This window comes from Morone saxatilis, unplaced genomic scaffold (genome assembly GCF_004916995.1).
Source record: "Morone saxatilis isolate NCDOM2014 unplaced genomic scaffold, NCSU_SB_2.0 Contig17, whole genome shotgun sequence".
In the NCBI taxonomy this organism is placed as follows: domain Eukaryota; kingdom Metazoa; phylum Chordata; class Actinopteri; family Moronidae; genus Morone; species Morone saxatilis.
The window spans coordinates 19515143-19526634 of record NW_023339729.1 but is presented as its reverse complement, the minus strand read 5'-3'; the positions used below and the strand labels follow the sequence as shown (position 1 = coordinate 19526634).

Sequence of the window (11492 nt, the reverse complement as noted above, 5' to 3'; positions counted from 1 at the left end):
ATCACTGCTGAGGGAAATATCTGCTCTTTAGCTGTAAATGCTCCACTTTGGTTTCACCAGCTAGTCGCTAACTTTTGTCTGTCACTTATGCTGGGCAGGTGCGTTTAGTGGATTTATCTTTAACTGTTGAGTGGTCTGTTGTTTGTTTTTTCTAAAAAAACAGAAAAGACATTGCAAGAGCTAAAACAAACAAAAGTCTGTAGGCTGTAAAACCAAAACAATGACCTTAAGAGGATAAAACGAGCAACATCTTATCACATAAGACATGCAGTCATTTAAAATTATTTAAATTTTTAGTGAGGTTTTTAAGACAGTCATTAATTAGGTGACTAAGTAAAGTGTTGTTTATAATTTTTTTTATTGTAAGCAGGAAGTACTGCGAAGTATTTCTCCTTTAGAACAGTTACCTAGTCTAAACTATAACAGGAACACGTAGAAGGCATTAAAGCTGCATTCACAAAACGTCTACCTTTCTGTATTTTAGTAGATATCTTCTCAACTTGAAGTCAGCCATAAACAAAAAGTGAGAAAAGTAGGAGGCATTATACAACCTAGGGGTATACACTTACGTGTTGATGTCGCTCTGTCCAAAACCTTGAAACGGGTTTAAAGGATAAATAAAATAACAATGGTTATTATAACCACGTAACACATACATTTCTTTAAATACACTATTCGATGGCAATACACTGCTCCAGCAAGTCCAGTAGACAGGCCGGTCTGGCTGAAGCGTCTCAAAACAGCATTCTGACAGAGTTGAGAATCTTTGATGGACCTGGGAATCTTTGGGTTGGTTTTTGAAGGATGGGTATGCATCGCTGGCAAAGCAAAGATAACATAGGGATTGTATGCTGTCGAATACCTACGGTGTGTCACTGCGATCACACACAGATATAAATATTGGTCAGAGATCAGATTCAGGGGACTTTGTTGGAAAGCTCTTACAAAAAGTAAAACAGTCACTGGATTAAACAAGTCTATTCTGACCCCGGTCAGTGCGGATCAGCTGTGAGCCCAAGTTCACTTTGCAATGGTAGATTGTGATTCCTCAACACCTCACGATGCATAAAAACACACACAGAAACACAACCTAAATGATATTAAGTAATCCTACGCAGATCTCCTCAATTCCAACCTGGGAAGAGAAGGAGTGACCTGGATAAAAACATGACTGTACAAAGCAGCCATGGAAGGACAGCAATATTTAACAGCTGTAAGCCCTTCACTATTCTTTATGAGCACAGCGTTTTATTGAGTCATAACACAAATATCAGTTTTATCTTTTTGGAGACATGTTTGCCAAAAACAAAAAACACACTGATGCAGATACGTACAAGTCATAAAAAAACATAACAGTGGTTTTGCTAAAATTGTTAGCTGTAATGTAAAAGCACTGTGGGGGGTCCTTTAAATTATCCAAGTATATAATATAAAGACCAAGGCTATGAACATCTATCTATTGAAGGTGTTTTTTGTTTTCACAGCTATTGGTCAAGGGGCAAGGTCTTTGATGTTTACCTTAAATTTTGTTTTCTTATATGTGTAGTATACAACTTCTTTAAAAAGTCCAGTGTGTAAACATAATCTAGGAGGATCTATTACAGAAATTTAACTATCCAATATTTCAATTTTAGGTTTGTTTCATCTTGTGATCCACCTTGATTAAACACAGGACATTAATCTGATATTTGTTTACAATTATAGACAACCACTTTTGTCTACAGACCTGCGGGTCACTTCCATCGGAGTTCAATTATGCTTGAAAACTGCCATGCTTTCTACAGTAAGCCCAGAAGGGACCAAACCAAACACTGACAGTTTTTATAGCTGCACCGATAGTTTCTCCTACAAAACTTCTCACAGCCCATTTTTCACTCCCAGCGTCGCTCAAATACAGACGCCGGCAATGCTCAGTTAGTTGCAATCTGCATCCTCACCGCTATATGCCACCAAACTGTCAAATAAATAGAATGGAGTAAAATAATACAATATTGTCCTCAGAAATGAAGTGGAGAAGTATAAAGTAGCATCATAAACGACCTCAAACCTAAGTACAGCACTGGTTTAATGAAAACTGGTTGATAGTTGGTTTAACTACTAATTCCTGGTGAGTTTGAGTAGTTTCTGCAGACAGTATTAAGTACTTCATGTTGTGTCTGTTTACACCCTGATGGCCTCCACCATTCATTCCTGGACACGATAAGTATCTGCTACCGAGTCTGTACTTCTAAAGCCATCTCACCTACACACAGACTGCATGGTCGAAAAATAGGGAGTTTCATAAATATCAGTGACCAGACAGATAGCATCTTTCCCAGCCCTGAAGCAGGTTTTGTTGGATAAGACGACATACCATGATAGTAGGTGACAAGAAAGTGAGGTCCATGCTGATTCAGTTCCTAGGACTCTTGCTTACATTAGTCTGTGCATTCAGACACATGTTTTTTGGTTGCCCAAACATGTATTTCTATTTTATTTTATTTTATTTGGGTGTACATGCAAACCAGTTACTGTATGATGAAATGTGAATAACTGTAATGAAATTCTTTGTCATTAATCTGGAAGTGCAATTAGATTTTTCCTCACTTGCACCAGTTTGATATTGTAGTGACTTGCTGTGTGGAGGAGAGGTTCAGTGGGGGTTTGATGTCAAGCCTGAGTGCAGTTTGTACCATCTGTAACCTGCCTGGGCCAAGTCCAAAGATCTTGTGCATGTGCTCTGCTATTCTTGGCAGAACACATGGTGACAGACTAGGTACCAGTGTACAGGAGTTGAGTGCTTATTTGCTTTCCACCGCTGAAACCTTTTGTAGTAATACATGCCAACACGGTGTTTATGTACCTTTGGTCCAAGAAGCTGGCGTTCCAACAGGCCGTAGAGGAGAGTTGAATTATGATGTCACTGTGCATGAAAACATAAAATGGAGCTTTATGGTGAAAAAATTTCAACAAAAAAAAAAGTAAGAAAAGAAAAGTATAGATTCGTAATTAAAATAAGTCTTATGTGTGAAAATATTGGCGAGTAAAATCACCATTTATACTAGACAGTTACAAGAGAATGAACAGTACAATCTAAAACATTTCAAATAATAACTTTTATTATTTGACTTACTTTGTGACACTAGAGTCCGTGCTGTACATCAGCTTTTGCCTCCATGAGTTTAATCTTTCATAATTGATTGGGGAGATTGATTTACTGATATTAATCACTCTGAAGTCTTCGGGGGGGACATAACTCTGCAGAGAGAAACATAAACAGACAAAACATTAACAGCGCTGTCACAAACATTTAGAAATTGTTTGTACTGGTACTTCCAGTGTGTGTGTGTGTGTCAGGTCAGCACAAAGACATTTGGGCTTCAGTCTGGGCTGTGTCTCTTTCCTCCATGAAGATAAAATAAATGGGCCACGCCTGAGGTCTAAATATTTTTGCTGTGGAGGCTGAATGTGTGTTATGTCTTCATCAGTTCACATTCCTGACAGTTTGGAGGATATTTGTAGCAGACGATCGCTCCACATACAGTATAGCTCCAATATAAGAGCTGTTAAAAGCTTAGACATTAATGCCCCCCTATGGTAAAACACTGGAACTGATTAAATGGAAAGCAACAACAACAAAAATTATCTGGGTAGTACATATTTCTATTTAAGCTGCATATTTTGAAATAGCTTTGATCAGTATTTTTTGTGTTGTAATTGAGGGATGAGGGGTTAGTGCAGGTGTTATGGTTAGAGAATAGGGAATAAATATATTTAATGGAATGAATAATTTAAGTGATACAGTATGTGTGCAGGGAAATCCCAAACGTAAGTTAAACTGCAAATAATGCTGCAAACATTATGCATGTCATAATTGTGCTTTGAATTCTGTGAAACTGCAAACACTGAGGGGAGTGACAGCAAACAATAGGATAACTGTCAGAAAATGCAAAGATTATAGATGGATCTATTGTCAACAGATGAAAATAAAACAATAATAATAATAATTCAGGCAACAAGCTTTAGAGAAAGGCTTACTAAAATCTTAATCACATACCTGTTCATTAGTGTACAATAAGAAACTATGGTCTCCTCCACAGATGATTTTGGTCACTGCATATTGTTTTGATTCTAATAAAGAAGGGAAAGAGAAACAACATGTTAGCTGGACGATATCTTATAACAGGTATACAATGTCTAGCTTTTTCATCATACTGTGAATTTTACTGCTGATACATAGTAATAAAGGATAATATACCGTGGATGCATCAAATATTAAGTCAATATTATAAATTTCCCAGCTTAAAATTTACCCACTAGATTATATTACCAGCAAAAACTTTCACATCACAAGCTGAAATCTGATATTTCCAATAACACAAACTACGGTGGATTTTATGGGACAGTTTTGTTGTTGGTGTAGTTGCTTTCCGTGCGGCTTTCAATGCAGTTTTTTGAGCAAGTATTTCAGCCGCAGTTATACCCTTGTGCATCAACATTGCCACACTCAGCATGACAGTTAAGTACTTGAAGCTCATCCATCACTAACTGGACATTTCTCTTTCCATCTGAGTGAAAGCTGCATGGATGAATGTAAAGTGGCAATGCATTTGCATTCACAATGCATTCACCTACTTAGCTTATCTTTCATGTTGCAAATAATAAATCAAATACATACAATACAATACAATACACAATATCTTTCATCATGATCCTTTTGCTTTTCCTTTAGGGAAAACACATCTACACACATACTAGTACAAAAAAATGGAAAATGTTATAAGTAGTAGCCAGGCATCCCAAAAAAGTCTTCTGCATACCTGTTCTGTGGAAATTTCCAGTCAGGAAACTGGCCTTGACAGGTAATGGACTTCTGGAATCCCCCAGTATTCCTGTGCCCAGCTGGCCATGGCCGTTACATCCAAACGCATACACCACACCAGTGGAGGGCACAAATGCCAACGTGTGGTGCCTGATGAAAGAAAAAGCAGTAGGTTTAGGAAGCAGAGGGACAGAACTAGCTTCTATACATTGAGATTATTAGTCAGACGTCCACAGTCGAAGTTACGCCAATTCAATGAGTTAGTTAGTTATCGCAGAACAATACAACAGAAACAATCATTACAGCAACAACAATTACCTGCCACAGGTTATCTGGGACACCTCAGTGCCCATGAGCTCCAGCACTCGTCTGGGTAAAAGTTCATTATTGTTTGAGCCATGACCCAGCTGACCCCATGAGCCATCACCAAATGTAAACAAGCCGCCATCCTGCCAGAAAGACAATCCAGTATTAGTTATTTTATTATTGTTGGAGACAGATTCTTATCTTAGTAATGCAGTTATTCAAACTAAAATATTATTTTTCTCCAGAACACCTAAAACCCATGTGTGAGGTCAAGGTGGATGAAGATTAATGAGGGTTAGGCAGTCTGGATGGAATTAGAATTAGATCTCATCTATGCAATAAAGGTCATCTTGATTGATATATTCACATGCAACATACTCTCAAAACTGCTCTATCTGGCAGGTGACCGAGCAGCAGCTAAAAAGACTATTTAACATTTGGTGGCAACAAGATATGCTTAAATTACGTGAACATTTTGACTAAAAAGCACATGTTGGGGTTTATCAATATTGATACCTTTGTGAGGGCTGCCGTGTGTTCATCTCCACAGCTGATGTGAACAACTTTTTGAGACCTCAGAAATTTGATGTGGCACGGGACAGCGCGATCTGAGGATGGGAACATAAACAAGCAAGGTCACACTGTTCTTCACTGCTAGTAGTTTAGAAAATAATTTGCAAACTAGTGGTTAGACTTAAGGGAACATGGCAACTACTGCACTTGAATCTAGTATTGTAGAGGCAGTGAATCAGTGACTGCCAGTACAATACTAGAAACAAAACTAAAGAAACACTTCCTGTGCAGTGCTAAAGCAGGCAAACATTGGACCAAGTACCACAGATGATTTCTACCTTGTTTATCATTGAGACCCAGTTGCCCAGCTTTGTTCTTGCCCCAACCAAATACAGCTCCAGACAAGGAGAGAGCAAAGCTGTGATCTCCCCCGGCGGTAATTTTTGCCAAAGGAATTCCTGCCAGAGACTTGAGGGGATGAGGGAACAGCTTGCTGGGCTCTCCTTTCCCTAGACCTAGCTGACCACTGGTGTTCTGGCCCCACGTGAACAGCTGGCCATCTGAGAGGGAAAGGACAGAGAAGCAAAATGTACATCTGCAGTTACAACCAGTGCAGAAAAATATACATTTGTTACTATCTGGATCTGTGACCCCTCATTCTGATGATCATTCGGTTATGGGCGTAACAAAAGTATAGCCAAGATTTTTAACATAACTGTGACCACACTGTGACCACTAAATCTAACACATATAACCATGTATAACATGAATCTGCAACATCCTGTTTTTTTAGATAATTTTGAGATAATCAGCAAACAACAAAAAACGTCTGATGTTATCGATGTTAGCTCTCCCCATGTGAGTGTTGGAAAGGTGGTGAAAAAGTTAGTTTGGATCCCTGCGCTATAACTACTAAATTCCCTCAGTCTCCATCGTCTTTTCTAAATGTTGACATGTTTCTCCTAAATGACAGCGAATCTAATCTAAAACCTTCACTGGCTAGTGTTAAATATATATATTATGTCATAATGTATAGAATAATACAGTTGAATGATGTCTCATCTGACATACCCCGCTCTCCCTCAGTACCAGTCACATTCTGAAATCTGCAACATAACAATGTATTTTTATATTTGATGAATTAATAAAATAAAAACAATCTACAATAACATGTTACTGGCTAAGATAACTAAGTTTATAAGACTGTAATGTGAACAGAATAATGAAAATATATAGACATATCTTAGTTTTGATATCGGCATTATATATCGGCTATTGGTCACCCTACTCTCTAACTATCGGCCAATGAAAAACCCCATATTGGTCGACTACTAATTACACAGATACAAGATGAAGAAACTGTGTCTTTTGTACCTCTAGAAAGTGCAATGCAGTGCTGATTCCCACACATGACTTGAGAGATCCGGTGGTCACACAGCCTTTTGACCAACCTAGGCAAAGCAAAGGAAAACATTTGTTTGTCAGGGGAAAAAAAATTCTAAAGATTTCTCAGTGATGTTACTGTTGCACAACAACATCACATGACATTTTATAGCATAAAATCATGAGATTGTCTAAGGGTGATTAGTCAGTTTTTATTTTTGTGAAAATATCTAACTCATATTAAAGAAATCTGAGCTCAACCGCAAGACCAGCCCCTAACAAACTATGTTTCATTCACAAAAGTTTGTAGTTTGTAGCATTATTATTTTTTTGGATGCATGGGTAACTTCAAGTTGAACCTTGTCGTGTCTTTAATGCTCACATGCCAACCTCCAATCTCTTCAAAGTCAATTGTAGTTTTTTTTCTCCTGTCAGGCTAAAAGCTTGAATTTCTCTAAAGTGTGCAACTCAGTCACCTTGGGATTCGAATAGCCGCCTCCGCAGAGCCCAGGCCGAGCTGTCCGCCTTCACCGGCTCCCCAGGCAAACACCTGACCCTGCTCATTCACCGCCATAGAATGGGCCCGACCGCACGACACCATTGTTATCTTCTGAGTATCCAGAGCTCCCACCAGCTCTGCGGAGAGGAGGAAGAGCTTGTCAGATGTCAGCAGCTTCATGACAAAAAAAAAAATATACATCACAGTATGTACAGCCTTGACTTTAGATTGCAGGTGCTGTAAATACTCCTTTTACAAAAGGCAACATGGTCCATTTACTTCACTGCTCTTTCATTTTCAAGCTACCATCTCATCTGGTACGCCCTAGCCTGGAATTCATTATGCCCTAAGAGACCCATCCCATGTGAGGCTTTTAGAGTGGGTATTTTATCTAATGTTTTGTATGGTATTAGGTATGTATTGTATGTAACAGAATAACACCTGAGATGCATTAGCTACAAACGTATAAAACTAAACTAAAAATCTAATATCTATTATTATCTATTAAAATGACTCAAGTGACAAAACATACCTGTTGAATAATCTAGATCTGCTGCTGAGGATTTCTAGGTATGCAAGAACCTTCTGTTGGATGTTGAATAGGTCTACTTGTCTGCTCAAGGTGCAGCAAGTCTTCTATTCTATTCACTGTTGTTATAGCTTCACCCACATGCCTATACCAAGTAACATACAATACAAACTTCCACCCACCACTGTCTGCAATCACTTCACAACCCATTAGTAATGGATATGTGTGGTTAGTAGTGCAACATAACCAATAGAACGCAATCACAAATGGAGGCACTTTAAAATAATGTATATTTACTGATACTGTTAAATACATTTTATGCATAATACAACTAAATAAAATCCATAAAATGTAAAAAAAAAAAAGAAGCCACATTTTTGCTTATGCTTTGTCGTCCAGGTCTGGTGATATCTAGCAGCTGTAAAACAAGAGCAACTGAACTTGTTAAGACCTGCACAAGGTTTCAGAAAGCTTCTTCAGGTTTACCCAAAGACAATGGATCCACGGCAACATGAGATGGTCTCACGTGGGTGTAATACTACCACAGCAAGTCCAGCTGCGACTGCTACGTAATATCTCTTTTAGATTAATGTTTTTTTTTATATAAATTAACACCAAGGAACAAGACAGGAAGTCCATTTGCTAATTAGCACTACATACAAAGCACAGCTGAGGGTGAGGGGAATGCTTTTAGTTTTGTAGGTAATTGGTCATTAAGCAAAGTACCGGACAAAATGAAATGACCTGATGATGGCGCTTGATAAAAGGTCATAGGATCACTGTTATAACTATCCTCTGGGAACCAGGAACATCAGGGACCAAATTTCACGACAATCAATCACACGTTTTTTGTGCTAGAGGAAAACTCGCAAAAGATCGCAAAATAAATGACGACATTGTCTGGACACTATGAATGAAAATGTTGTGCCAATCCATCTTGTGGATGTTAAAATATTTCACTAAATTAGTAGTGAACTAGAGGAAAAGTCTGAGGAAAACCAAATTAATTCGTATTTAGCATTTTTTTGGGACCTTGAATATCCGTATTAAATTTCATAAAAATCCACCAAAGAGTCAATGTACTAGAATCAATCCACTGTGGTCCATGAATGTTTGTTCAGAGAGATTCATCCACTAGTTGTCAAGACATTTTAATCTGGACCAAAGTGGTGCACAGACTGAATACACTGCTCAATACCAGCGAAGAATTTCTGCCATCACACCAAGCAGTACCAATACCAACAGCCTTTGTAATCTCACCATATTATGTCCACACACATTGTTTACACACACACACACACCTACTGAAAGTGGTGGGGAAACAAATTGTACTGACTAACCAAAAGTCAGCCTCTCAGTTGGACGTTTACCTGGGGGAGTCCCCGGTTTGTCGTGGCCCAGCTGTCCGCAGCAGTTAGATCCACACGTGTACACACTACCATCATGCAGCAGGAACATTGAGTGTTGCCCTCCGCAGGCGACCTCTTTCAGTCCCCTGCCGCTGAACACATGACAGTTCCTTGGCTCAAACATAGGGTTCCTCTCCGCACCGATGCCCAGCTGTCCGTCCTTTGCGTTCCCCCAACAGAGCATGTTGTCGAAGAGAGAGGGAATGAGCACCGATCTGAGATAGCGACGGCCAGATGGAGGAAGATGGAAAAAACGTTCAGGCTTGAGAGTAACCCCGCTTTCTCCTCTTCATGTAACTTCCAACCCTGAAAGACACAAAAAAAAAAAAAACAGAGTAATTATGCCATCTTCTTTCATCGGGAGCACATACCAATTACCGCGCTCCATGTGTGAATCCCTGATGTTTTGAAGAATAAAGTAAAGATGGGTTTAGAGGTGGGCGTGGCTGTGTGTGAGAATGATGTAATCCGTACGACAGAGGAACAGGCAGTGTGTTTAAATAAACCCTGTCAGTGTAATCCCAGCTTAAACAGCTCCAAGCGATCCAATCCACAGGCAATACATGCATGTTGCTGACTGAGTTAGCCAAGGGTAATAATAAACTAATGGATACAGAACACAGGACAGGTAACAGCGGCATGCAACCAGCCACCAAACAAATTCATATCAAGGACAACCACGGCGCGACACCTGACCCCAATACCTTTATGAATGTTATTACTGGACGTGAAACTATTAGTTGATTATGTTTTTTTTAGTCCTCTACAAAATTAAAGTGAATATATTTCAGTTTTAGACCTAGTCAGACCAAACAATCCACTTGACAACGTTAACTTGAGCTCTGGGAAACTGTGATGGGCATTTTATTGTATTTGATACACATCTTAATATTTGGCGTTTCATAAATACTTTTTCTTATATGGTGTTATATATATTTTATGTTTTATGTTAACTGGATTGTTCTTATTATTTTGTGTTTGAGCTTTGTAAAGCACTTTGTAAGCCCAGAGTTTTTTCAAAAAAATGCTACAAAACTTAATGATCATTAGTAGTAGCTGGGCTGCAACTAACAATTATTTTCACTGTCAGTCCTTTTCTCGATTAACTGATTAGCTGTCTGGTCCAGAAAATGTTAAAAAATGTTGATGCCTGTTTCCTAAATGCCACATGTGATAAGCTGAATTCATAAGATATTAACAATTTTTACTTTAAAATGACTCAAAACAAGTAATCTATTATCAAAATAGTTAAATGATTTAATAGTTGACAACTAATTGACTAACCGTTGCCCCTGTAAGCAGTAGCAGCGGTATAATGCAACACAACCAAGTGTGAACCTGAATACAGCTCAACAGCACAACAATCTACACCCTCTAAAATGAATCAAGGTCTCTCTCAAGTTAATCTACGGTTTTGGCGAAAACTGAACACTGTAACCTTCACGAGGGAAGGTAGGCTGCTGTATAAGACTGCATTATTTTTAGCTGAGTGTACCTACTAACCTGACAAGTGGGTGTATACCGAGAGAGTGGAAGAAAATATTGAACATTAACTGTTAGACCACAGTAAGCACATGGCCCTGACAGGGTTTGCACTGTATTAATCAAATCCCTTTCCAGTAGGTTTTCTTTGACAGTACAGGACATGACTTGCTTACGAACGGTCATATGAGCTGCAGTTTGGGGAAGTTTACAACATTAATTTGTCCACAGCCCATAAATAACAGTTCAAATCGGGTAGAATTTATTTTATTTCACAGACAATACACCCTCTAGAAAGTTAAAGTGTTCATTGCACATGTATTTATCAAAGAGTTGATTCCCTTTGCATCTGTTAAACCCTGATAAATACAGTTTATCCCAACAGTGAAGTCTCAAACAAAATACACACCTAGGTTTACACAAGTGATCTGAGTGAGGAGCTGAAAATGCAACAAAAACAAGACAACATCGATTATTTCCAGGATAATTCATTTCCAGGTGTTTCCATGAATGGGAAAACTGGTCTCTTTGGCTTTTCCAGGTTTTCCAGGTTTTCCAGGACACGTGGGA

The 11492-nt window shown here is 38.7% G+C and overlaps 1 protein-coding gene across 1 annotated transcript in view; it reads right to left on the bottom strand.

Annotated features, from left to right (window-relative positions):
* The window catches only part of herc3 (HECT and RLD domain containing E3 ubiquitin protein ligase 3), a 24379-nt gene that overhangs the window by 12278 nt on the left and 609 nt on the right, over positions 1 to 11492 (bottom strand). The window contains exons 2-12 of the mRNA XM_035659762.1: positions 9402 to 9746; positions 7480 to 7639; positions 6995 to 7071; positions 5959 to 6180; positions 5624 to 5715; positions 5120 to 5250; positions 4800 to 4951; positions 4037 to 4110; positions 3113 to 3237; positions 2843 to 2902; positions 2673 to 2727 (exon numbers count right to left, since the gene is read on the bottom strand). Of these exons, the coding sequence (XP_035515655.1) occupies positions 2673 to 2727; positions 2843 to 2902; positions 3113 to 3237; positions 4037 to 4110; positions 4800 to 4951; positions 5120 to 5250; positions 5624 to 5715; positions 5959 to 6180; positions 6995 to 7071; positions 7480 to 7639; positions 9402 to 9624 (1371 nt within the window). The 5' untranslated portion in view covers positions 9625 to 9746. The remainder of the gene's footprint in view (positions 1 to 2672; positions 2728 to 2842; positions 2903 to 3112; positions 3238 to 4036; positions 4111 to 4799; positions 4952 to 5119; positions 5251 to 5623; positions 5716 to 5958; positions 6181 to 6994; positions 7072 to 7479; positions 7640 to 9401; positions 9747 to 11492) is intronic.